The 26,766-nt window shown below is 57.9% G+C and overlaps 1 protein-coding gene across 1 annotated transcript in view; it reads left to right on the top strand.

Annotated features, from left to right (window-relative positions):
- Window positions 1-3,934: 3,934 nt before the first annotated feature.
- NIBAN2 (niban apoptosis regulator 2) overlaps window positions 3,935-26,766 on the top strand; it is a gene marked incomplete at both ends in the record, with an annotated part of 29,784 nt that continues 6,952 nt past the window's right edge. The window contains 5 exons of the mRNA XM_080355790.1: window positions 3,935-3,989; window positions 19,160-19,290; window positions 22,987-23,115; window positions 23,234-23,339; window positions 24,071-24,238. Coding sequence (XP_080211916.1) covers window positions 3,935-3,989; window positions 19,160-19,290; window positions 22,987-23,115; window positions 23,234-23,339; window positions 24,071-24,238 — 589 coding nt within the window. The remainder of the gene's footprint in view (window positions 3,990-19,159; window positions 19,291-22,986; window positions 23,116-23,233; window positions 23,340-24,070; window positions 24,239-26,766) is intronic.

Here is a 26,766-nt window from a genome sequence, read left to right as displayed (position 1 = left end):
GGTGACCCTCCCCGTGGGTACCAAATCCAGGGGAACCAGCTGAAGGGGCAGGGAGCTGAGCACACAGACCCTGCCAGGCTTGGTTTGACTGCTGTGAGCATAAAAATATCCTAAATAATCAGCTTTTTTAAAAAAGATGCTCACTCACAAACATGGATTGGGGCATCAGGATCATCCAGGAGATGTACTGGGCTCCCTGGAGGGTGAAGAAGAGGTTTGGAGTACTTTGCTCATCATGGCAGACTTCTGCACCAGCCTCAGGCTTCACATGAGGGCTTTGCTGGTTTGGGGACTATCTCAGATCGCTGCTGCCATCACCACAGTCCCAGGCAGCTGCCTGAAACCATGAGAGCATTTTATCCTCCCAGGCTATATTGAGAGGGAAATCCTTCATTTTGAAGCTGGGGTAATTCAGCCAGCTCCAGACAGATAAGTATTATTTCCATCTGTTTAGTGAGATGTAATTAGCTGGGATGATTAGACTTTATCACAGTGTAATTTTTTAAAACTCTATATCTGCACAGTGTCTAATAGGAGGAATGTCCGGGCTGGGTTCACTTGCAGCCCCGACATGGGGGGAAGATGTGGGGCTGGCCTTGATAAGCTCATTTGAGCATCATCTGCGGTGCAGGAGCTGCTGCATTTGCTGCTCAGGGCTGCCGAGGGCTCCCGACCCCAGCAGTGCTCAGCTCCAGCTTTGGCAGAGGCATCACCCAGAGCCGGTGCCTTTGCAGAGGGATGCGGGGAAGGAGAGCGGGGTGATGCTGCCAGTCTCTGTGCTGAAGGAATGAGCCTCCCTTGCACAGAGGTATTGCAAAGGGGACTGAATTTAAAGACATCCCGGGGGAGGAGAGGAAGCAGGAGAGCAGTGGGGGGCTCTGTCTGTAACCCCTGCCCTGTCATGATGGGGCTCAGTGCTTGAGCAGGGCAAGGATGGGCGCTGCTCCCAGAAACTAGCAGTAAGAGAGGAAGGACAAACTGTCCCCATCCCTGTCCCCATCCTCATCCCTGTCCCCATCCTCCTCAGGTACCCAGCAGGGCGGTGGGGATGGAGAAGACGCTGACCAGGACCATGTTGGGGACAATATCCTCTGTGCGTAGCCACATGGGAATACATCGAGAAGTGCTCAGCGTGATACCACTGCTGAGCTTTGAGCCACCAGACGCCTCACATCACGACAAAACCCTTCTGGTATCTCCTTTATTTCCCCCCTCCCAAGTTCTAGCATCTGAGCCTGTCTCTGCCACCAGCCAGCGTGCAGCAAAAGCTCGTCACTGTGCCACTGCTCAACACTGACTAATGGTGCTGGCATGCCGTGCTCATCTTCAGGTGGTTTTTCAAGCCTCAGAAACAGCCTCTGTGTCTGCGTTATGATCTCCAGTCTCTGTTGACACTCTATTTTTGAGTGCCACAAATATAACCTTCCTGTTTGCAAATCAACAATATCACTGCTCTCTTTTTTATACCTTTTAATTAGGGGTTTTTTTTCTTATTTAAGAAATACGTCAGCAGGCAGAGACAGGTAATGGCTCAGCATCGTGTGCTCCAGTGCTTACATGGATTGATTTTTCAGAAATAAGGGGTTTATACTACTTATGCGGTCTATTTAGCAGGTCTGTGTGTGCTCTGCCTAAATTATATTCCATACATTGCTTCTGTTGAAGAAATGAAGCTTGGTTTCTAATAATGAAGTTATTATCATGGGTAGATATTCACTTCTTTTTTCTATTTGAGGGAGGGAGATGCATTTCTTTTAAATACCATCACCCTTCTAAGGCAGACTTACAAATGAATTCAGAACCAGACTCCTCAGGGATCAGTGCTGGGGAAAGTGTTTAAAAGCCTTCAGTGGAACAATATTCTATTGGAAATGAGGTTTCGCTATAGCTAAATTTCCCATGAGAATCTCTTGATTTCAACAGCATTTTGGCCAAGCAAACAAACTTGCTGCTGAGGGTAAAGGCTTCTTATGGAGCATTGCAAAGAGAAAAAGGTAAATATTTCAGCTTTGAAGCCATTTCCCTTTGAAATGACTTCAGGGGTAAGAAACATGTTAAGATGGAAAGGGTTAATGCGTGGGGGGCATCCTTGGTGGGGTAAGCCCAGTCCAGGGGATACCCCAGATGCAGGGTGGCATCTGGATGGTGGCTGATGTCCTGATGTTCTTTGGCTTCGTGTTGAGTGTTTGGCTTCAGGAGAGCCCAGCCTGGAGTGGGAGCATCCGCATCCCTCCCCACGCAGGAGGATGTTTGGCCCCAGGGTGACAACATCCTGGCACGGTGGGGATGAAGGAGCCCCTGGTCCTTCCCCGCATGGGTGTTAGTGCCAGGCGGGTGGTGGGCACCATTTCGGGACAGGGCTGGTGGCTGCTGGCAGAGAGAGCTGTGAGCAGCCTCCTGGCCCCCTCCCCAGCCCAGCAGCCTGTGGCCAGCCAAGAAGAGCTATTTTGGGCAGGATAAACAGGATGCCTCACTGCAGGGCTGGCCACCTCCACTCCTCCCTCCCACCGCCGGGTAAACAGTCCAGCCCAGGAAAAGACTCACGGCACAACCTCAGAGCCATTTCCACCCCAGCTAGCCTAGACCTAGCCAAGCAACCTGGCCGCGGTTAAGCCAAGCTTTGCCCAGACCAGCCTGAGCTCCCAGTGGCACAGAGGCATCCAGGGTCCAGAGCAATCCCAAGGCAGGGAAGCACCTCAGCACAGAGTTCCCAGAGCCGCCCTGCAGCTGGGAACAGCCTGAGCTTTCTGGCCACGCTGCCACGTCCTCCCTCTTCCTCCTCCTCTTCCTCCCTTGGTCACACCCCGGCTGCTCGCTGTGCCCAGGGCTCTGGAATCGGTACAGCCAAGGCCTTTCCTCCGGCCGGATCCTGCACAGGCAGCTCGCCGAGGATCCTACGAGGGCTGTTTCCGCCTGTTGCTCCTGGGAAAGGAGCCACAGCAACAGCAGGGGAAGGAGGAGCTTTTCCACCGCTTCCTCCAGCTGCCCAGCCCCGGCTGCTTCTTCCCTCCCTGGGGGAGCAGCCCCGGGTCTGCGTGCTCACCCACCACCCAGCAGCACCCTACGGATCCGGGCAGGGGATTTTCAGCCCCAACGGTGTGTGTGCTAAGGGAATTTTGCAAGACTGGTACCTCATTACTGGTTCTAGTATTGCATTTTGAGTGTACCCTCCAGCTCACCAGCGATGCTGGTTGATCTGGGACGTGCCATCCTTCTCCTGGCTTGCCCCACCCTGGGAGAGTGGGACCAAACAGCTCCTGGTCCAGAATCCATGGCCAGAGAGCGCTGTAAGGCAACTTGAGTTTTCCCATGCCATTCTCCCATATGATGAGAGCTGGCCGGGGGACCGGGGAGGAGTGGGGACCCTCGCCCGCCTCCCGCTCTGCTCTGCTCCTCGGCCGCCCTTCATCTTGGCATCGAGCAGAGCTCAAGGTTGCAGCTGCTGAGGACCTGGGCGTGAGGGCGCAGGTAGAAAGGGAGGAGCGGGTGTTGCAATCGCCCCGTGAAGCAATGTCAGGAGCGGAGGAGGCCGGTGCCAAGACAGGGATGGTTTCCCTGGCGCCAGCAGCCGCGGGGGCTGGCAGGGTCCCCCCGCTGTGTGCGGTGGGGAGGGACGTGGCACAGCGATGCCAATAAGCTGGGGGGGCTTCCCAGCACCCCGGGTGAGGGGGGAGGTGACACAACCGCTCTCCTTGAGCCACCCCCATCCCCCAGACAGCAAATTAGAGCGGCTAATTATCAGGAGGAGGCAGGGGGTGCTGGCGCGGCTGCAGCGGGGCGGTGCGGGAGGAGTGGCCGGGCTGGGGCTGCCATGGGGCGCCGCGCTGCCTGACCGCCCCGGGCGCGGCCTTCCTCCTCCTTCTCCTCCTCCTCCTCTTTCTTCTCCTCTTCCTCCTCCTCCTGCCGCCGCCCGGCCCGGCCGGCTTCGCTCGCCATGGGAGATGTGGTCTCCACGCACCTGGACGAGGGTCGCCGCCAGCACATCGCGGGTGAGCCCCGGGCGCGCTCCCCACGTATCCCCACCCGGATTGTCCCCATCCTTCTTCTCAGTCCATGCGGAGGGGACACACCCCCCGTGTCCCCGAGGGTCCTCCGGCTGCTCTTCCCCTTTCTCCCTCACTTTCAACTTTTTCTTTTTTTTTTCTCTTTCTTTCTTTCCACCACGCTGCAGTTTCCCTGTGTTTTTGCCTGTCCCCTTGGCTGGGCACAGCCCGGGGCGGGGGGGGCGGTGAGGGAGGCACCCTTCTGTCTGCCTCCCATATGAAAGGCTGGGTTGTGCCGGAGGTGTTTGTGTTGGCTCCGGAGGCCGGGGAGCGTGTTCGTGCGCTGAGCTTCCCCGGGCGGCGGGGAGGGAAGAGGGGAGCTGCGCTCCGAAGAGATGCCGGCAAGCCGAGTCCTGTGCAGGGAAACCACTGTCAACATGGGATTTGCTGGGGTTGGGCCGGCAGATGAACTTTCTCCCTCTTAGCAATGCTGGGGGAGAGTTCTGGGGTAGGGGAAAGGACTGGCTGCACCCCTGGGGTACCGCAGGATGCCCATGTCCTCCCCCAGCACGGGCAGGACACAGCAGTTTCCCCGCCACCGTGGGATGGGGAAGGGTGACAATGTGGTTATTGAGATCCCAGACGTCCCGGGACGTCTGCCCGGCGCAGGATGTCTGGTCAGTGCCGCCCCGGAATCACGGAACGTGGGATTACGGCGTCTGTACAGGCACGGTTTTGTGCGAAGCGATGGCTGGGGAGGGCAGGGCTGCTAATTAGCGCCTGCGGTGACATGCTTGACCCCCATAAGTGGGGTCACCCCTCCGTCGGGGTGCCGTGCCCCCCCGCTCCGAGCCGCCTTGCGTCACTTGTGATGCGGGCGCTTCGTTCCCTGGGGCTCCTGAGCAGGCAAGACTTGACCTCTGAGCCCTTTTGTGCTTCGGTTTCAGCTCCTCAGGCTGAAAAACCCTGCTGTCCGCTGGCTTAAGCAACCCCCCCGTAAAGCTGCATCTCATCGAGTAGCTTCATGTTGGACCTTGTGCACCTTGCTGGGAGCTCAAGGGCTCAGGGATCACTGGATTTTGGAGGTGGTTCTGCAATATCTTTCCTCTGTCTCCCCTATAAAGCCACAGGAGTGGCTTTGAAGTCCTTTTTCCCCAAGGTCTTTGGGGAAAAAGCTGCTGTGGGTCTGGCACTGATGGAGCAGCGGGTGCAGCTGCCGGGGTACCGGCACACAGGCTTGGTGTCTTATGGTGTATGGTGGAGCCCACCTGATGCTGGCCAGGCCCCGCTGTCCTGGGACGCTGGCAGGAATGCTTACGTGGTATGTGGCTCGGCAGGACGCCAGCAGGTTTGCGAACTTTGAAGGCGAGCTTGTAACACGCTGTGGGGTTTTCGTGGTGCACAGTTAAAGCTCAACGCGGCTGATCCACTCTGTGCGTGACACGGTGGCGAGTCTTGCTCTCTGCAGCATGGTTGGGTTCAAAGCACATCCTGAATCTCCCTTTAACTTACTAGTTCTCCGCACAGAGGCTGCTCCCTGTCCAAGCCCTGTGGTCTTAATCCTGAAGAGCCTGGGAAGAATAACAAGGAGAGGCTCAGCTGGGTTTCCTATGCAGGAATCTGTCTTGCTGGGCCAGAAATGAGGTGTTTGCAAGGCCAGGCTGGACAGCTGCACCCTGGGAGGGACTGAGCTGTTACACAGGGGAGTTTCAGCCCATGTGGGCTGCAGACAAGTTTTCATGGGGGAAATAATATTGCTGTGAAATAGGATTATGGAGATTAAGTTGGTACCTGTCCTGAGCCGTGCTGCAGCTCTGAGCTCTCAGGGTGAGTAGGGGGGACCCACAGCTGTACTGGGACACCTCCTTGGGAGATACTGGAGCCTACTGGGTTCACTAAGCACCTCTCTGCTCGGGCTTCTCGCTGGGTGCAGAGCCCCCAGAGCTGGGAGGGGCCGTAACCCGACAGGCAAGGCATGACTTGCTGTCAGGCATGCAAAGCAACGTGGCGGGGAAAACTCCGGGTTTTCCTGCCTCGCTTGGCCTGTTCTCCACCGCTGCTGCTCCTGCCGGCACCCGGGGAGGGATCCATCCCTTCTCCAAGAAACTTGTCCCAGTTGTCCTCCCAGCTTTGGCGAGTTTGGAGGAGCTGCCCAGGCTGATGTGACCCCTAATTACAGGAAGGATGGAGACTCTCTGGGCTTGGTGATGCTCCCCATGGCCGCAGCCCCCATGCAGCAGCAGAACTGCACTGGCTGGACACACAGCAAATCCTGGGGCTGCAGGGATATGGGGAGAGCCTGGGCAAGGTCTTTTCCTCCCTGCTGGGTGCAGAGCTGTCAGCATTGCAGGAGGGTTAAAGGCAGGAAGGAGATGAAAAGAGCCTTCCCATGCCATGCATGATGTGGGCCCCTCTGCCACCACAGCCATGCTGCGAAGGTCCCGTGCTCTGTGCCAGCCCACGTGGTGGTGGCTGCGGTGAGGCTGATGTCAACATCTCTCAAAAGTCACAAGCCACACACGCGTGACTTGTTTGTTGGTGGCTCAGGATCATGGTCTTTCTTCCCGCTGGTGGGACTGGACCATCCTCCTGCTGCTGGACCAGGTGTGTGGGCAGCATCCCTGCCAGCACCAGGGATGTCCCACTGTGCTGGGGCTGATGGGGCAGTTGGGGGATGTGATTTACACCAGGGTGGTTGTCAGGCAGTGCTACCAGCAGCTCCTGACTCCCTTTCTCCGGGGTCTCCACGACCATGTATGGGCTTGAGGAGCAGTTGTGATGGGGCAGCCAGTAAGTGCTTCCTTCTGCCACCCTGCTTCTGACATTGTCCTGGCGTGAGTCACCCGGCTTGTTTGTCAACACCCTTTGGTTGCTTCCTCCTCCTCTTCCTCCCAAATGTGGGTTGGGAGTTGCTCCCGATGTTCTCTGTGGGCTGGAGCAGGGACTGGCTCTCCTGCCGTGCACAAGGATGCCCAGCACAGCCACCATCGCCTGGGGACATGAGGGTGGCTGGTGCAGGGTGTCCTGCCAGGGGTCCTGGGAAAGCCAAGATGTCACCGGGTGCCTTGAGGTTTTTGCACAGTGTCCCCTCTTGTTTGGGGCAATAGGTGCCCTGAGCAAGGGGCTGGGTAAAGTTCTTCCCCCATGCTGGAATAACTCCTCCTCTGGTGCGTCCCAGCCCCATGGTCACCTTCTTTAGAGGGTGGCAGGAGCTGGTTGGTTCTGTCCCGTGGGGCTGGTGGTTCTGGGTGGATGGGAGAGCCCAGGGATGTGGCAGGAGCTGCCGGATGTTTCTGCAGCCAGAGGGATGGGAAGGTGGGCGGCAGAGCAGGGAGGGTTCCTGGGAACTCACACCTTGTTCTGGCATCTCCAGGGAGTCACCAGCCCGTTAATTTGTGAATAAACCAGCTGTTAATTGGGGTGGGAATTCCTACAGACACCAGCCCACGCAATGGTGGCAGAGGTGACACGAAGCCTCACCCCTGGTGCTGAACCCACATCCTTTCCTCTCCAATGACACCTGTGGAGCATCAGTGGCTGCTTGTCCCCAGCATCACCGAGGAGCATCCTTCTCCTGCCAGGAAGCTGGGTGCCAATAGGATGGGCTGTGGGGTCGGGTCTGGGGGTGCCCAGCAAACACAGAAAAGTGTCTGGCTGTGGTGTGCTGGGGGGGGAGATTGCTGTGGCTTCCTGGATCACGGCACTCGTTTCCTTGCCACGGCCACAGCTCAGCTCCAACCAGCACGGGAGGCAGTGGCTGCTGGTGTTGGGCTCTGGGGTTGGTCTTGAGGCTGAAAACCTCACCCTGCCCTGGGGTGGGACGGATGCAGGGAGGCTCCGAGGGCTCGGCACTGCAATGTGCTGGAGATGTGGAGTGCTTTCTCGTAAAGAAGAGTGTGTCTTCTTTCATCGTGAAATAAATAACTCCCCTGGCATGTCAGGGCTCCCTGCCAGCGGGGAAGGGCTGGTTCTGGCAAGCCAGGGCTTACCTGCAGCCGTCGTGTCAGGGCATGGGGCTCGCTCGGAGCCAGCGTGTCGGGGCAGGGGACATCACCCGCTGTGGGGGCCTCTTGTGTCGCTGGCCCTCCCGCATGGGCAGGCAGTAGGAACCCTCCAGCCCTGGAGCAGAAGCTGCCTTCCCTCCTGGGGGGCCTTTTCCTGCCTCCTCCAGCAAGGGCTTATCCAAAAGCATTGCCTTGAGCATACTGGGGTACTTAGGGAGGGCATCTCTGTTCTGCCTGGGAGCAGGAGCAGAGCTGGCATTGCTGCCATTCTTCTGGGTCATCCCCAGAACAGAATAGCACCCTATAGAGCAGAATCCCCCTCACTGCAGTGTCAGACATTCCCGTTCCCATTGCAGGGACCCTGCAAGGGAAGCACAGCCAAGAGCTGGGGTTTCCCAAGCCTTTGCCTCCCCCCACCCTCAGATTGCAGCAGAGGCTGGCTGAGAGCCCAGGGAGGCTCAGCACACCCCTGTCAGCTCTATCCCACCCTCCTGAGGACTGAGGGGCTCCCAAGCCCCATGGCAGGTTGCAACAAGCTGCTGGCTCCCACCTCTAGCCCTGCTGTAGCCGTGGTGCTCCAGGTCCATCCCCACACTAGGAACAGCAAAGGTGCCGTGTGGGTGGGGGACTGTCACTGCAACACCCACCGTAAGAGCCCAGGGAAGGTGTGCAGACAGCCCTGGTCCATAGGGATGCAATGGGTGGTGGGTCCTATGGACACACCCAGGAGCCTGGTCCCAGCCCATGGGGAGGGAGTGTCATCGGACCCACCCTCCCCATTTCCATCCCTCTTACAGCACCCTGCCACCAGGCTTTATTTCACAACCCCGCAGGCAGCTGCTCCAATGGGCAGGGAGGTGGGGGGAATCTCCAGAGCTGTCTGCTTGCAGAACAGGGCTCTTGCCTCCCACAGCACCAGGACCCCGGGCTCAGTGTCTCGGAGCTTTTCAGCAGGCAGAGAGGCTGGAGGGCTCCAGGGATTCTTGTCCACAGGAGCTTGCCAGCGTGAGGTTTGAAGGCATCTGAGCGCCCCAGCACGGGGCTGAGCAGCTGCTTTGCCCCTGCAGGACCCAGGTCTGGTCCCACCACCTAGTTTGCAAAAGGCATCACCCCACGTTTCCTGCAGGCAGCGGCTGTGCCCCCAGCCCCTGAGCCCTGCCCCGTGCCTGGATGTGCCCACAGCAGCTCTGTGGGGAGCCCAGTGCTGGGGGGGCCAGTGGGGAGGAAGGGGCAGAGCAGAGCCTGATGCTCACAACAAGCAGATTTCCTCCCAGCCTGCCCGGAGCGGAGGGGGAGGAAGGAGTAAAACTCCACCTTTTCCCCTTTTTCAAAGGGAAAGGGCAGCCACATTCAGCACAGGTCCCAGCTCCGGCTAGTAGAGCGCGATGCCCTTCTCTGTGTCTTGCTGCCCTTCTCTGGCAAGGATCTGTCCCCAACCCTGCTCTGGGGGGCTTGGATCCCTTTGCTATAGGAGTCCTCATGATGGGATGTCCCCACACAGCAGGGATGGATGGGACACTCTGCCCTGGAGCTGGCAGGGGACCCAGGGCAGGACCTCCTTCCCTTCTTGCTGCATTGGTGGCTCTGGGGCATGGAACACTTGTCCTGGCTCCCTCTGCCAGCTCTGCTCAGCAATATGCATCAAGGGACATGCCCCAAAGCTGGGGTGACCTCAGTGCCACTACGTGGGGCAGCAGAGCAGGGCTGCCAGCTCCCAGGTACCCAAAGTGATGATAGCTCAGCCATGGGAAGTATCCTGATCCCCTTCTTCTGCTTCCAACACATGCAGAGCATCACCTGAGACAAGGACAGAGCCTTGCCTCGGGAGTGTCCCTACATTGGGAACATTCCTGCCTTGGGGACATCCTGTCAAGGGCGTCTGTCTCTCTCCTAGGAGCTGCTTTACTCTGCCCATCCTCCAGCAGAGAGGAATACACTGGTGATGCTCTGTGCTGCGTGGCACTGGTTGCCAACCCTATTAGGCTGGTGCCCACCGTCAAGAGACATCCACAGTTCACCAGGAACCCTGGTGCTTCTGGAGCATCCTCAGCTTTGGGAGACACTGATCCCATGGCCACCCTGGGCTGAGGCATTGCCCTCTGTGGGGCGGAGGGAACAGGCGTGGGGACGTGGTGTGGGATGGGTGCTGTGGGGCAGGTGGAGCCCCTCTATCCTGCCATGGCTTCAGGAGACCAGGCTGCTCTGTCTCATGCGACAGAGCCCAGCACAGTCTCGGGGCTGTTTTGTTCAAATACCTCTTGGTTTTTGTTTTTTGTGGATGTACATAAAAGTCTTTGTTTGGCCTCCTCCCGCCGTGCTGGATTGGGTTTCCCGCTGTCACCAGCCAGCTCAGCAGAGAGAGAGTGTGCCAGGATCAGCTCTTCTCCCTGCGCTGGGCACAGGGACACGAGGGGACCGGCTGCTTGTCCCCTGCCGAGCGCAGGAGCATTTGCTGGGGCATCCCAGAGCAAGGAACACCCACCCCCTGCTGTCCCTGGCACCCAGAACATGACAGACCCAGGGATGTCCAAGTCTGATCTGACCCCTTTGCCCTGGGGACCCCCCTGTTCCTGCAGCTCTCACTGCACCCCCACAGTGCCACTGCCTGTGCCCTGGTGTTGGCTCGGCCACAGTGGAGGTGGCACCATGCCGGAGTGGGTGCAATGCTGCCACACTGGTGCTGGCAGATGAGCAGGGCCTTATCTGGGGAGGGGTGATGGTGCGTCCCACCCTGCTGTGGGGCAGCACCAGACTGGGGTGAGCGCCAAAGAGCTGGCAGCTCTTTTCCAGCCTGGCCAGACACTGATGGGTCTCTGGGGCATGAGACATGTGGGATGATGCGACTGCAGCTGGGATGAGGGCAGTGGGTCCTAGTCCAGCGTGGGGTTTAGGGGTGGTACCCAGCTTGAGCCAGTCTGCTCCATGGGGATGCTTCACCTCCCCACAGCCACCTCCCTGCCCGTGGGATGTCTCCTGACTGTGCTGCCCGTGCAGTCACCTCTTCTGGTGACCTTGAACCTGGTTGCTGTGCCCACCAGGCAGGTGGCACTTTAACATGGGCTGGGTTTAGCCCAGCTGGGGTGCTGTGTGGGCACCTGTGCCCCGTGGCTTTGAAGCATCACTCCTGAAGGTAAAGGGGAAGGAATGGGGCAGGAGGGCATTGATGGGACCAGGCAGGGCTGAGTGGGCAGGGAGGGGTCTTGTCCTGCCCCCATTCCTCGGAGGCTGTTTGTGCAGGGAGGTTCAGGGCAGTCATCTCGCGCTGGGCTCAGTCCAGCCCTGACCGGCTTCTCCAGAGACGTTCAAAGGCTCCGAACGCTGTTTGTTATTCACATGGACATTCCTTGCACACAGCCCCGCAGCAGCCTTGTTCCCGGGGAGCAGCAGGAGACCAGCATCCACAAACACCCGCCGGCACGTAGCCAGGCGCTAATCCCTCGTCTGCTGGGCTGGATGCGCCCCGAGCTGTGGGGCTGATGCAGGGGGCTGAGTCCAGCTTTGTGGTTGGGACTGGGGCGCAGGAGCAGCGGGTGAAAGGTGTCCGAAGCGCAGTCGAGGATTTTTATTCTGTTCTAAGGCTGAGGAGCCGCTGCTGAATGTTCTGCTTCGTTTTCGGCCCCGTGGGTTCCATGGACTGCTTTAGATCTGGCCGCAGCCGCGCCGAGCGCGGCTCCGTGTCGGCAAGTTTGTTTGCTCGGGGCTGGGAGGGGAGCGGCGTGGTGCAACCGTGGTGCAGCCATGGTGCAACCGCCACGGCTGGGTGCGGTGCTGGGCCACGGGGTGGGTGCTGCCACGGTGGGGACACACCCCCAGGGACATCCGCAGGGACACAGGGTGCTGCCAGCAGTCGGGATGGGGGATGCCTCAGGGTGCTGGGCGCTGGTGATGGGGTGCACCTTGCAGGCGGCAAAGCGCAGTGCCATGTCCCCAACAGGTGCCCCAGCCCTGAGCTGGCACCATGGGTGCTTCTGACTCATCCAGGGGCAGAGCCGAGCCTGGCAAAGGCAGGGCGAGAGAGGATCAACCGGTTCAGGCCTGGACCCAGCTGGTTTCTCCTCTGAGGCTCCGCTGCCTCATCCCTTCCTGCTGCTCAGCCCCCATCCTGCCCACCCTTCCCCGCAAAGGCGTGAGTCAGAGGCCAGCCGGCTGCTCGGCTCAGCCCCAGCCCAGCCTGTGCCTCCGAGCTGATTTCTAGCTGAAAATATTCCTATGGGTTTTGGGATGGTGCTGGAGCCAGGCAGTGATCCCCATCCTGCCAGATCCCCTGGTGCTGAGCTATGTCCCAGGTGCCAGCATCAAAGGAAGGAGCAAAGAGCTGGGGCAGGCGCTGGAAGCAGGCTGCTCCCGGATTGTTCCAGATAAGCTCAGTCTAATCCCAATAGCACGCTGGAGCAGCAACACCCCGCGCTGATTTTGGGTGGGTTTCTGTGAAGTGTGCATTTGGGTGCAGGGAGGGAAACTGTCCCTAGTATTTGTTTCCTCCCCCCGCAATTTGTTTTTCCCTGTTTCAATCTTGCCTAGTCTGTATGAGAGAGGAAAATATGAAGGGATACTGGGTCAGCACCTGGGTTTTGGTTTTATCAGGAACAAGCCCATCTTCAGCCCCTTTTCTGCCACAGTGTCCCCCCAGTTGGGGAGCTGGTTCCTGTCCCCTCCAGCCCCAGGATCGCCCTGAGAGCCTGTGCTGGAAACTCCCTCCCAGGGGGGATGCTCAGGGGATGCTCAGCCAGGCTGAGTCAGGCCCATGTGAAGGAGTTTGTGTTTTCTGGGTGGAAATGAACTCATTCAGATTCTCAAAATCCTGAAATGTCAGCTGGGGCTTAACCCCTCGAGTGCACCCGTTGTTGCTGCGAGATGCTCCTGCAGGGAGATGCAGCAACTCGCAGCTCTTCTGTATGCTCGGCTGACAGTGGCACCTCTTGCACTGTCCATTCTGCGGGCTGTCACTGCGTTGCTGATGCTCAGCCTGCACAGAGCCATCACGTGCCGTGTCACACTGCCTTTCCTAAAATCTCATAGGGATGAGCCTGCGCTAAGCCCCACTCAGCACTGTGGAGGGACAAGCGGGCGGGCAGGGTGGGTGACACAGCAGCGGGGCTGTGTGCCTGGTGGGGACAGCTTGTGTCTGTGGTAACTGCCAGCTCAGCAGCTCCAGTGGTGCTCAGGGCTCATAGGGTGCTGCTGGTTTGAGGTCTGGCTCAGCACCCCATCTGTGTGTGCTGTGCACCTCATCCATGTGTGCTGTGCACCCCATCTGTGTGTATTGTGCACCCCATCTATGTGTGCACCCTGTTCCTGCTGTGCTGTGCACCCTTGGTTGGGGATGCCCGGACTCGTTGTCCACATAATGCCAGGATTTGGGGCACACAAGGGTGGCCGGGGGCAGGGAGGAACCCCCCTGGGCACATTTAGACCAGGCAGCAGTGCAGAATTGCTGGAGCAGCCCCGCTGCGAGGGATGATGGTGGCATTAACCTCCCCGCGTTGTCCTTGTCCCCATTTTCCCTTGCTGGGAAAAGCTGGAGGAGCCCGAGAACGGGATGCGAGGGATGGGGCACAGGCAGGGGGCCAGCGTGGGAAAGTCGGCGCTTGGGTGACATTCCAGGCATCACATGCCCGGTGGCACTGCCCATCCTGCCCAGCTCCCATCCCACCAGCCTGGCACAGGCAGGATGCCGGTGGCTCCGCTACCCCCTCACACAGTGGGCATGGGAACCGGCAGCCTGGCGGCTGCTCCCTGTGACGCTGGGGACAGCCAAGGATGCCACAGGGTGTCCCCATGAGCAGTGCCCCCCCACCTTGCACCAGCACCCCTGCCTGCACCCAGCAGCCAGTGGCTGGGTAAGGGGGGGCACTTCGGTTTTTCTTCTGCCCTTATCTGGGTGGAAATTGTCTTCTGTCCATTCCTGCCTCCCCGAGGTGTGGGCTGGTGGCACTGTGTGCCACCCATGGATGTCCCTGTCAGTGTCACTGGTTTGGGGCTGCTGAGAGCCTCCACTCTCCCCAGCAACCTGCCCCCGCTCGCTAATCATTTACTGGCTAAATTAGTGATTAAGTCCTTCCCGCAGCCTTGGCAAGCTTGGCCGGGCCAGCACACGCTGCTCACGCGTCCCCTGCCAGTGGGATGTCCTATGGGCCATTGCCACCATGGCACAGGCCATCACCACTGTGACACAGAGGGACCTTCACTGGGGTAGAGGCATGGTCCCCCACGCATCTGCTTGTGCCATTAACCCCTTGCTGAGCCGGCAACGAGGGGACAAGGGACACCTGCATGGTGACCGGGCGAACTGGGGGTTTCCTGCAGCCCCTCTGAGTCAGGCTGTCCCACGGCGGCCAGGGAAATGAGCCAGGAGAGGCTTTGTCATGAGTGCGGGGGCCACGGCTCAGCTGGCCCGGGGGCTCTACTTCAATGACATTTTTGTCCTTTATTTTCTTACTTTTTTTCTGAATTAGGGGAAAATTCCCTGCCATGGTGAGGCATCCCTGCGGCATCCCGCAAGGGCTTGGGCACTCGCCTCCCAGCTGCTGCTTCCCCTCTCACTCGTCTCAGCTGCATAAACCCAGGGGGTCCTGGGGAGGGTTGGGATTTCAAAGGCACCCTCACCCCTCTGACTGTATTTAAACAGCAGCAGAGGGATGACACGGTCTCTGGAGGGTGTGGATGTGGGGCTTCGGGCTTGCAAAACGGGATGTGGGCTGAAGGGAGGTTGTGGATGACTCTTCCTGCATGGATTTGTCAGACGTGGCCTTCAGCCTCTCCTGGGGGGTTATATGTGTGTAGGAGTGTGCAAGGGCGTGTGTGGGCATGAGTGTGTGCATGGGGGTGTATGTGTAAGTGTGCATGGGTGTGTGCATGGCGGGGTGTGTGTGTGCGTGTGTGTGCATGTATGTGCGTGTGTATGCATGTATGTGCGTGTTTGTGCATGGGGGTGTATGGATACATGTGCTGCTTCAGGCACAAGCTTTTCATCCGTAGCACCCTGTGCTCACTGTCCCTGTACCCCGTGGGGTGCATTTGGGAGAACCCCGTCCCTTGGGTGCTCCCCGCTGGCCATGCACACTTGCAGCGATGTCACCCTGCTCAGGGCTTGGGGACCCGCTCCCTGGCCCTTGGGGGGACACAAAAGTGGTGGCCATGCCCCAGGGGACAGCCCAAGGGACAGGAGGCAGCTCTGTGTCCCCAGAGGGGTGCTGGCTGTTTTGGGTGCAGAGGAGCAGTGCACCCTCCCCTACCTTTTCCCCTTATGCGTTAAGCCTTTGCTGCCCACTCAAGATCCTGCTACATTAGAAACAACCTCAGCTGATCAGTCATCTTTGAAGGGATACGGGGGGATGCTCATCTGAAGAGCAGCTTTGCCGAGCATCCCTGACAGAGCCTGCCCAGTGCTGGGGGAACCCAAGCTGGTCTCCAGCTCTGGGGAACCACCTGTGCTGAGCCACGTCCCTGTCCTTACTGGGCTCTGTCCCACCTGGGACATGCTGTGATGCTGCAACAGCCCTGATCCTGCAGATACCTCCATAGGTCATGGATGCATTGAGAGGATGGAGAGCAGGAAGGATAATGCTGTTGAATGGGGGCCGAGAAAACTTTGCAGCAAAACCTGTGCAAGATCTGACATCCCCGCTGCCAGATCTGCTGACTCTGCCGGCTGTGGCCTGGACTATTTAAAGCATCACTCTCATTTTCACATGATTTCGAGGGTAACGAGGAAAATGAGCTCTGGCCATGCCTTCCTGCTGACAGGGCTCTCTGCAAGACAGAGGTGCCAGGATGGTGTTTCTGGAGCCCTGATCTCCCCACCATGGTGATACAAACCACAGGCAGCAAATGCAGGCAGCTGAAGGGAAGAACACGGTCGGGCTGTCTGTGCTGTGCTCCAGGAGATAAGGTCTCTGGGTGAGACCTGGAGCTCATTTATTTTTCCCCTTGGCTTTGCTCTAAGAGGTGCTGGAGCTGGCCCTGGTCATATGGGAGGTCAGGATAAGAGCTGGGTTCTGCCATGGGATGTGCATGTGTGGGGCTGGGGATGCTTCTGAGGGCAGGACGCAGGCAGCCCAGGCTGCTGGACCAGCTCGGGCGGCTTTTGGAGTCCTTCTGAGGGTGAGATCCACCTCCTGCCCTGCTTCAAAGGGACTGACACCAGACCAGGGCTGCTGTGGCCGGGCTCTGACCTCTCTACATGCAAAGGCTGCACATGCCTTTGGGGGTGCAAACCCCAACACTGGCAGCACCGGCTGGTCCAGGGGTTGTCACCTTCCTGGCCAGTCCATACCATTGTGCACGGCTTTGTGACTGGTGACAGCTGCAGTGGCACGACCGGTTGAGGGGGTGGCAGGAGCAGGAGCTGCCTCTCCAGGCTGGTTTCGCCCAGACAAGCCTCAGGCTCCATGATCCTTGGGCGTCACCCAGGACAAGGACAAACCTGTGCTGCCTGTTCCATCCCACTGTCAGGGTGTCCTCGTAGTGGGGGTGCTGGCTGGGTGGGTGGCTGTGTGGGTCCCTGGGGATCTGGCAGGGATGTGACATAGCCAGACCATGCGAGACATGAGGATGAAATTGTTGTTGAGGGTGGTGAGAGCCTGTCCCAGGTTGGCCAGAGAGGTGGTGGATGAACCATCCCTGGAGACATCCCAGGCCAGGCTGGACGGGGCTCTGAGCAACTTGAGCTGGTGCAGATGTCCCTGCTCATGGCAGGGGGGGCACTGGGGGAGCTTCGAAGGTCCCTTCAACCCAAACCGTTCCATGATTCTATGAGATACCCAGATATCTATAACTCTCCTTGCTCCCTGCATCCCCCCAGCCCTGTGTCCAGCCTGACCTCAGGGGTTTGCCCAGCACCCTTTTTCTGCCCCTCTGTGTGCAGCTGCTGCAGACAGAGCCCCTTTATCTCTGCCTGCAACCGCCACGTGCGGCTTAGTCATGGGGAGGGACGGCGGGAGAGATGGAGCCTGTGCCCAGAGGTGCTGGCACCGGGGCTCCTGCTGAGCCAGGCGGTGGTTGTGGTCACCCCTCTGCCACCACGGAGCTGGTGGCTTCCCCCTGCCCTTGCCAGGAACCAGAGGGATGTGCTGGAGTCCGTGCTGTCCCCTGGCTGCTCGGGGAATGTCACCTCTGCTTAGACTGTTGAAGACAATGAAAAACTAGCCAAGAAATATTAGTTTATAGCTTTTCTTCACGCTACAAATATTCTTAGAAAACTGTCATCAAATTGTACAATCTGGTATATTTGTACCATTTACAATATTGTTTTCACTTGCAGCATTTTATTAAATAGGAAAAATTAACCATGGGGTGGATTATTTTTTCTCTTTTAGATTATATATTGATATAACAAATATATCCCAGCCCAGTGTCGCCAGCATCCCCTTTTCACCCCAGAGGGGCCTGCTGGGCCGGGGGAGCTTTAGTCACCTTGGATATTTGACTGCAAATCTTTTGTTTCAATGTTTGCAAGTCATCGACTTTTGCTTTTCCATTTACTTAAGCCCTCCTAATTGGCCCCGTTGTTAATCAGGCAAGAATGAGTGACTAAGCCGTCTCACCCGCCCTGGGGACTGGGGGTTCTTTTTTTATTTCCCATGAGCTGAAAGGAAATGAAACCGCAAAATGTCCATTTAAATCTCAGCTGTCAGCGTCACTGCCCAGCGCCCCGGCCAGGATCACACAGTTGTGCAGACAGGAGCTGCGGCGCAGAGGCGAGCGCGGCGTGACTGCGAGCGAGCTCTTTTCCAGGAGAAAATGCCAAAATCGGGGGTGAGGAATTCTCTGCTGGGACGTGCAGGCGTCTCATTCCTCACTGAGAAAAAAAGGTTGCCTAAATGCAAAGGGATTTTCAGCCCCGGCGTGGTGTTTGGCCCATCGCGGTGCCAGCATCTCCTCGGGAACGGGTTTCTCTGCCCCCAGCCGCCCTCCTCAGGCGGCGTTTTCCTCTGGAGCTGCTCAACCCACGGGGATTTGCAGCACCCTGGAGCAAGCTGCTCGGGTTTGGCTGCGATCACGGGTCTGGGTCTGCCGCTGCGGGAGGTTTTGGCTCCCGCCGAGCTGTGCCGGGGCTGGCGCGAGGGTCTGTTTTGTCTGGGTCGATGCCCCCAGCATCGCGCTGGCTCCCGCTCTGGGGATGCCGAGCCAGCACCGTTCCTCCCTGCGCCCATCGCCTGCGCCCTGGCAGAGCCTGAGCCCTCAGAAATACTTGGAGACGACTCAAATTCTTTCCTTTTCACAGGCTCTGGAGCAAAGTTGAGAGTGAAATTCAAAAGTTGAGGCTCCGTGTGCCAAAGGCAGCTCTGGGGGGGTTTGTGTCCCTGGATCTGGGATGCTTTGTGATGGGGCTATTGGTGTAGGAGGGATCTGGAGCTGGGGTGAGGGTAGAGTGGGTGCTGTATGGGGTGGGGTGTGTATGGGGCTGGGGTGCTGGCGATAGGGGTGATAGGGTGATGACCCCATTCCCCGGCTGGGGCTGTTGCCCCAGGAGGAGCAAGGCTTTCCTGGGGCTGGGAAAGCATCGTCCCTGCTGCTGGGGGGGTGGGTTTGCAATGCCCCCCCTTTATCAAGGTGCTGCCAGGGAAGGGTTCTGCCTCAGGATGGAGCGGGACCTCCTCTGGTGTGGGGTGCAGGGGGGGCACCCAGCATCTCAGGCTCTCCCAGCACCTCGGGATCACCCCAGTCTGGAGGTCAGGGTCCTGGAGGGGTGACATGGGGAGCATGGTGGGGGCCAGGCTGTCCTTTCTCCTTCAAATCCTCCTGCTGAGGGGCCTGGAGCTGCCCAGCCACGCTGGAGGATGGTGCTAATGGGGGCACACCAGGGTTTGGGGGGAACGATGCTTGGGGCTGAAAGGGTGGATTTTCCCCCCAATCTCAGCCAGCCAAGGCGGTCGGAGGGGGGCCGGGGAGCCGCAAGGGGCACGGGAAGCCGTCAGCATCACCGGAATCAGCTTAATGTCAGGAATTTCCTGCCTGGGAGAGGAATCTATGGCATTAACGTGAAAGGCCAAAAAAAGATGGTGCTGACCCCAAACGAATCCCTGGGCTGGACAGGGGGGTGGCCCCTGCACTCTGATGGGCAGGAGGGTGGGTGGGGGAAAGGTGTCCTTGCGGGATGTTGGGGGTTCTGCAGCAAGACGACCCCCAAATCCAGCTTGTGCCTGACGTGGCTCTGCTCTCCCCTTGCAGAGAGGACGGGGAAGGTGCTGGGGGAGTTTTGTCGGTGTTACAAGGAGCAGTATGGCGTAGCGCTCTTCAACAGCGTCCGCTATGAGATCGAAGGCAACGGGGGGCCACAGGCCCAGCTACTCCACCGCAAGGTAAGAGCCGGTGGGGAGCTCCATTCCTCTGCCCAGCAAGCACAGACTGGTGTCCCCCCCAAAGCCCGGGCACAAACCCTCTCCCTGTCCCACCCTGCAGGAGGAGGATGTCCCTGTGCCACTGGTCCAGCCCATTCCTGTGGCATCAGGCACCATTTGTGTGGCTCCCTGGGTTGGTTTTCTTTCCCAACCAATGCAACGAGCACACTCCACACCCATCAAGCAGGGGCATGGCTGGAGCCCCCGGGGGTGGCTGTGCTTGGTGACAGTGCTGACAGGAGCTCCTGGGACCCCCGTGTCCCCACGGACACCCTGAGCAAGGTGTGCCAGGCTGTTGTCCTTCTTCTGGGTCCAAGCAAATGCCTGGGGAGGGGTAGGAAACCCCTGGCAGGTGTCTTTGTTCCCATGGGGGCAGAGGAGGTGGCTGTGAGTCTGATCTCCAGCAGTCATTTGTCTTCTGCCTGGCAAAGGGTCTCCAAGCATCCCCTCTTGTTGCTGGGGTTTCCAGCACCTGGGGATGGATCCTGCCCTACTCTCCCACCTCCAAAGGCAGATGCACATCAGCTTTGAGTTTGGGGTCCCTCCCTGGCCAGGCTGATGGAGCTGCTGTCCTGTGGGTGCTCCTTGAAAGCGGGAGGAGATGTGATTGCACATGGGGATGGACTTCTGCTTCTGTCTGGGCCTTAAAGGGTTGTTTTCTTAAGAAATCTTGAAATTGCATCCATGAGATTGGAGCTCTGGGTGCTCACAATGGTTGTCTCGCTGGCTCACCCACGAAAGTGTCACCTGGCCATGCCCCATTTCCTTGGGAAGCTTCTGGGTGTGGGGAGCAAAATAAAGGTGTGGAGGTTCCCAGGCAGAATCCGGGAGCCTGGTGTCCTGGGCAAGGCATCCCTTGGGTTCCTTGCAATTTGGCAGATGCCTTCAGCCCCCCCTCAGGGTGTACCTCCCTCCCAAGGTTGGTTGCTTCATTTAAAAGCTCCATCAAGCAGCCCTGGAATGTCTGGGGAACGGCGGCAAGGCGGGGAGGTCAGGGACGCCCTGCAAGCCTTTGGAAACACCAGCGTATAAATGGGACATTCCTCTTGTCCCATCTGCTGCCCGTCCTCTGCTGGAGTCCTCACATTGTCACTGGAATGTACTGGGGCTCCAAACACCCTGGGACCTGCATGTCTGTGAGGTGGCTCTGCAAGGAGCTGGGGACGGCATCTCCTCCAGCTGGGCTTCGCACTCACCAAATATGCCCAAAAAGTCAAGAAGATGCAGGGAAGTGTTCTCCCAGGCCTCGAGTAGGTCTAGCTGGGATCTAACATTTGTTTTATTTATTTTATTTATTTCATACCTTTGTTTTCTTGCCATCTCTGTGAGGACATGGTGCTCAGAGGTGACAGAGGGGTCAGCTCAGAGGGGTTGGTGGCCCTCCTGGGTGGAGGGGACCAGCTGCACTGGGGTCCACAGTGTGCCTTGGTCACCTGAAATGGCAGCAAGAAGCAGCAGCAATGAGAGCAAGGAATAAATGTTTCTACTTTTAGCTTCTTCAGCAGCACCCCTGAAAACTGTCCCCAAGCATTGTCTCTTCTCATAACAGCTTCTCCTGACTGAGCCCCAAAGCCAATGTACCCAGTCTTTCCCCACCTAGCTCCCCCTCCCCGCAGCAGGGATGCAGGCAGTGCCATCCCCCCCAGCCCCGACCTGCCCAGCCTGGCAATTTGGCACATACCTGCCTGTCCCAAATATTTGCCGGGGTTGGGTGGTGCTGCCTCGGTGCCTCCCCCGGGCGAGGAGGGTGTGCAAGGAAGGGACGGACACTCTGTGATGCTCATGGCCACGAGCAGCCATTCCCCATCCAAGCATCCCCTGGACCTGCATCAGGGCTCAGCCTGGATTTTATGTCATTAGCAAACAGTCCATAGGGCTTCATGTGCCTTGGGCAGCACTTTTGAAACTCATTTATATGGAATGATTTCTCCTTGGATGAGCCACTCCAGTGAGATGCTGATGGGGACTCCCAGAACTGGCACCACCTTTCTGTCCCTATCCTGGGTGGTGGCCTCGGAGTTGAGGGTCTCATCGCTCCCGCTGTCCCACAGCCCCACAGGGCTTCGTGCTTCTTCTCCCCCTTCCCAGGGCTTTGGAAAGCAGGAGGGAGCAGCGAGGTGCTGTCAGCCTGTTTGCTGAGCCAAGCTGCTCTCAGACCTCCCTGCAAGTCAAGGGTGTACGGGGGCTGGGAAGAGGCAATGGGGTGTCTGTGAACCAGGAGATGCAGAGAGGGAAAGGTTGTGCTGCTGGGTGCATGGTGGGACCCATGGCCTGGCTGGTCCCTCTTTATGGCCACCATGGTGGATGGTGGGTGGCCACGGCAGGAGAGGCGGCTGCTGCACGATCCCTCCCTCACAAGAGCTCTTGGCTCTTGTTTATGTTCCTGGGATCATAAAAATTCTTGGGACAAGTTCTTGGCTTGCTTAGCCAGCCTGTGTTTGGAATGGTGTAAAGGCTGCCGGCATGTGGGCCAAAAGGGGCTGGAGACGGGCTGCTCATCACAGGAGGTGCTCAGGAACACGAGATGTCCTCAGCCTGTTTCTGTTGCTGGTCCTCCATGAAGCCCAGAGCATTCGAGCATCGTCTGGTGCTGAGCTCTGTGCGGTGGATTTTTGCAATTCCTCTTCCGTGTCCCATTGGGAGCCCATGCAAAGGTTCCTGCCATTTGCAGCTTGCCTCTGACCTGCACCCTGGCAGGATCTTCTGGTTGATGGCCACTACTGAGGAGCACCAGGAATGGTCCTGTCCGCCCCAGGCTGGGGAAATGGCAGTAGTTGAATCATAGAACCACAAAATCATTTTGGTGGGAAGACACACTCAAAATCATCAAGTCCAACCATTAACCCACCCCGGGCACTGCCCCATGTCCCTGAGAACCTCATGTCCATCTGTCCAACCCTCCAGGGATGGTGACTCCAGCACTGCCCTGGGCAGCCTGTTCCAATGCCCCACAGCCCTTTGGGGAAGAAATTGTTCCCAGATCCAACCTCAGCCTCCCCTGGCACAACTTGAGGCCGTTTCCTCTGCTCCTGGCGCTTGTTCCTGGGGAGCAGAGCCCGACCTCCCCTGGCTCCAAGCTCCTTTCAGGCAGTTCAGAGATCAGAAGGTCTCCCCTCAGCTCCTGTTCTCCAGCTGAACCCCCCAGGTCCCTCAGCCACTCCCATCACACTTGTGCTCCAGCCCCTCACCAGCTCCGTTCCCTTCTCTGAGTGCTGAGGTTGGGAATTGCTGATGGAAGCTCTGCCCTAAACTGCCGCTTGGCCAAGCGAGCTCAGGTCACTCAGTGGAGCTTGGTGCGTCATCTCCCAGGAAGGAGATGACATGGACAGAGATGTGACCACTATCATGGTGACCATGTGCAACTTAGCTGCTGTATGAACAGCCACTCTGGGGTTTTCTGGGACTGCACATGTGGAACCCCCAGGTTGTCATGTAGACACACCGATTTAGGCATCTAAATTTGCAATGCTATAGGAGACGATCAAGTGCTGAACATAGAGACACTCAGCATAGACCTAACGCAGAAAACCCCACCCAAACCACCATCAATTGACCTTGCTGAGCTCCCCATCCCAGGCTGTGACCCTAGGATGAAGGACTACTCAGCTGGGAACCCCACCACCCATGTGCCACCCACTATGTGTCTCCTGCCCACAGGTCCCACTGGAGGACCACGTCATCTACTCGGGCAACCTCTTCCAGTACATCGAGGAGAACAAGAAGTGGAGGAACCGCTTCTGCGTGGTCCCGCACAACTACGGCTTGGTCCTTTATGAGAACAAACTGGTGAGGGACATCACCCTGCCACCCATCTCCAGTGGGGACAGCTCCAGAGGGGGACACCCCATCACTGCAGTGGTGTGGCCGTGCTCCCCGTTATCCGTGACCATCTTTTTCTGCTCAGGCCTATGAGCGGGACCTACCGCCCCGCGTGCTGGTCAACAGCGCTGGCTACAAGATCCTCACCTCTGTGGAGCAGTACCTGGAGCTGGTGAACAGCAGCCTCCCTGGTGAGTGTTCTGGTGGTTGTGGGGCAAAGAGGGATGCTCACGGTCCCCTGCCATCCCCATTCTGCTGGGCATCTCTCAGGACCTTTGGGAAGGGGTGGTTTGGGGGTGTGGACATCCCTGTAGACCTTCAGGAATGGATGGTTTTGGGGTGTAGGGCTGTAGGGAAGGAGAACAGCCCCATCCTCTCCACAAGGTGTAGGAAGCTGTGTGAGGTTTCTGCTGCTCAAGTCCTGCCACAGAAAACAGGAAAGGAAGGAAAATGTGTCTGTGGCTCCACGAGAGATGTCCTGAGCTGCTGCCACCTCCCTGTTCTGGGGATTGCTGAGTGAAGGCAGCAGCTCCAACTTTTCCATCCAGACCTCCAGGAGGACCAGCCATCACCCCGCTCACTGTCATAGAATCACACAAAAGTGTGGGTTGAAGGGACCTTTGAAGCTCCCTCAGTGGCCCCCCTGCCATGAGCAGGGACATCTTCACCAGCTCAGGTTGCTCAGAGCCCCGTCCAGCCTGGCCTGGGATGTCCCCAGGGATGGTTCATCCACCACCTCTCTGGCCAACCTGGGCCAGGCTCTCAGCACCCTCAGGGCCAACAATTTCTTCCTCATGTCCAGCCTGAATCTCCCCTCTTTTAGTTTAAAATCATCGCCCCTTGTCCTGTTGCAACAGACCCTGCTCAAAAGTCTGTCCTCTTACCCCATTCCCTCCTCAAAGCATCCTTCCCCCCTCCACAGGTGTGACACCCAAATCGGGGCAAACCCCCATCCTGAAGTGCCCCACAGATTTCCCCCTCATCCTCTGGCACCCCTATGCCCGGCACTATTACTTCTGTGTGATGACGGGCAAGGAGCAGGAGAAGTGGCGGGCGGTTTTCCAGGACTGCGTCCGGCACTGCAATAACGGTGAGTGATGCTGGGGGGAAGCAGGGAGGCTCCAGGGTGTGGAGAGCATCATACTCCTGCTCCAGAGGGGTGGTTGGGTTGAGTTTGGGGCCTAAGGAGATGATTTGGGGTTCAAGAAGAGGAACTGACTGGGAAATGTTGAGCATCACAGAATCATTTTGGTTGGAAGACACACTCAATATCATCGAGTCCAACCATTAACCCACCCCTGGCACTACCCCATGTCCTGAGAACCTCATGTCTGTCTGTCCAATCCTCCAGGGATGGTGACTCCAGCACTGCCCTGGGCAGCCTGTTCCAATGCCCCACAGCCCTTTGGGGAAGAAATTGTTCCCAGATCCAACCTCAACCTCCCCTGGTGCAACTTGAGGCCGTTTCCTCTGCTCCTGGCGCTTGTTCCTGGGGAGCAGAGCGCGACCCCCCTGGCTCCAAGCTCCTTTCAGGCAGTTCAGAGATCAGAAGGTCTCCCCTCAGCTCCTGTTCTCCAGCTGAACCCCCCAGGTCCCTCAGCCGCTCCCATCACACTTGTTCTCCAGCCCCTTCCCCAGCTCTGTTCTCTTCTCTGAACTCACCCCAGCACCTCTTTCTTGTCATGAAAGGCCCAGAAGTGAACCCAAGATTTGAGATCATTAAGCATCTCATCCTTTCCCTGAGCAAGGGGGCTGTGGGGGCCTCCAGACAACCGGTGCATCCCTGTGCCCAGCTTCATCCCATACAGAACACAACGCCAACTCCAGGGCAGGCAGCATTTGCAGGAACCAGCATGGAGCCTGGCTCGAGAGTCACCCTGGTGCCTATTTTCCACCCTGAGGTAGAAAATATTTGGTAATTAAAGTCATCAAACCTGCAAGCCCCACCGTCCCGCTCCCCACCCACTGGCACCACCCGAGCTCCGTGCGGGAGGACCTGGGGGTGCGGGGCTGCGGCAGGACCTGCCTCCCGTGTCAGCGATACTCTGGCAGGAAAACACGATTTTCCTGTTCAGCTGGGGCCCGTGTGCTCCTGGGCTGAGCCCCAGGTCCCAGCGGTGCCACAAATGGCGAGAAGATTCCTGGGGAAGGAGGTGCCAGCACTGAAACCAGCTCAAAATCGGGTCTTTTAGTGGGCAAAGGGTGATGCTGTCTATTTTTTTAGTGCTTCTTTCACTGCATGTAGCCCCAATTTTGCCAGAGCTGCTGGTTAGGGAGCAGAAGAATTGAGCTATATCCTGAGTCCAGGTTTCGATTGCGGTTTCCATCCTCCTATGTTAGATTTAAGCCGAAAATGTGGCTCTTTCCCTTTCTTTTGGTGCTCCTCGCTACCAAACACATCCATGCAGTGTTGGTGAGCCGGGGGTGTCCAAGCTCATCAGGATGAGCATGTCCTGAAGGAGTTTGGGCTCCTTTAGGGGTGCAATGACCCCCCTGCCCCTCGTCATCCTGGCATGCTGCTGCACCATCATTGCCACGCGTGGTTCAGCACCCAGGGACCCCCGTGCTCGTTGCCACAAAACCAGGGCACTGTGAGCAAAACCAGCTCCTGATAGAAGAGGAATTGACTTCTCATACTAACAACAAGCCAACGTATTTATCTTTAATGGCCCCCACCCGGGTGCTGCTGCAGGAGAAAGGAGAGATATGACCCTGCTGCCAGCCAGGGCTGTGCTATTGCCTCCCCTCCTCCTCCTCACATGTGATAAAAAACCCTCCCAGGGTGGGCAGCAGCCCCAGGACAGTCTGTGCTGGTGGGTTCCTGCATTTCTGCAGCCTGGGTTTCTCTGTGAGATAGTTCTTTCACCCCCCCGAGCTCCATTTCTGCCCCTCGCTGCTCCTGCAAGCTCCAGGATACTGTTTCAAATCCCATGAAAGCTCTTTTGTTGTTGTCAAGCAATTTTAACTTTTTTTTTTCCCTAAATTAGAGGCTCTGTCTCTGCCTCCGGTTGTGATTAGTGTGGGAATTTTCACCTCCCTTTCTCAGACTGTGTTTTTGTAACACCAGCTCTTTTGTAAGGACCAGGGAGGGACGTGCAACATCGTTCCTCACGCAGGAGGTGTCCAGCCTGGTTTCCCTGGACCCTGGGTGCCCTTGGCTGCTCCAAGATTGTCTCTTTGCTCAATATGGTGACACGTGGGGCTGGAGCAGTGCCCACCCCACTGACTTTTGTCCTTTATTTCAGGCAGGCTGTTGTTTTGGGCAAAAAGCGTTTTCAAACACCCATTTCTTCTTCAGCACTGTGCCCTCAGTGAGAGGAGATGATCCTGTGCTGTGAGTAGGGCAGACTTTGCAACAGTCAAGGTGCAGCATCACTCTCCAGTGTTGGGGACACAGTCACCCCGGGAGCCTTTCCAGGACAGGGTCCAGGCTTGGGTGGTTGCTTCCCATCCCAAACAAAGGAGAGCTCATATCAGTGCTTAATTAGCCTCACATTAATGAAGCCAATTCATGAAATTTGCCCTGTGAGGCGGCACGGTGGCTTTGTGCAGCCAACCCTGTCTGGGTGTCCCTGGGGTGCTGCTCAGCCAGGGACAAGTGACTCTGGTGGGGCTGAT

The sequence above is a fragment of the Nesoenas mayeri genome, assembly GCF_963082525.1.
Source record: "Nesoenas mayeri genome assembly, chromosome: 18".
Classification (NCBI taxonomy): domain Eukaryota; kingdom Metazoa; phylum Chordata; class Aves; order Columbiformes; family Columbidae; genus Nesoenas; species Nesoenas mayeri.
Note: the sequence above shows the minus strand (reverse complement) of the source record. Positions and strands in the feature narration are given on the sequence as shown.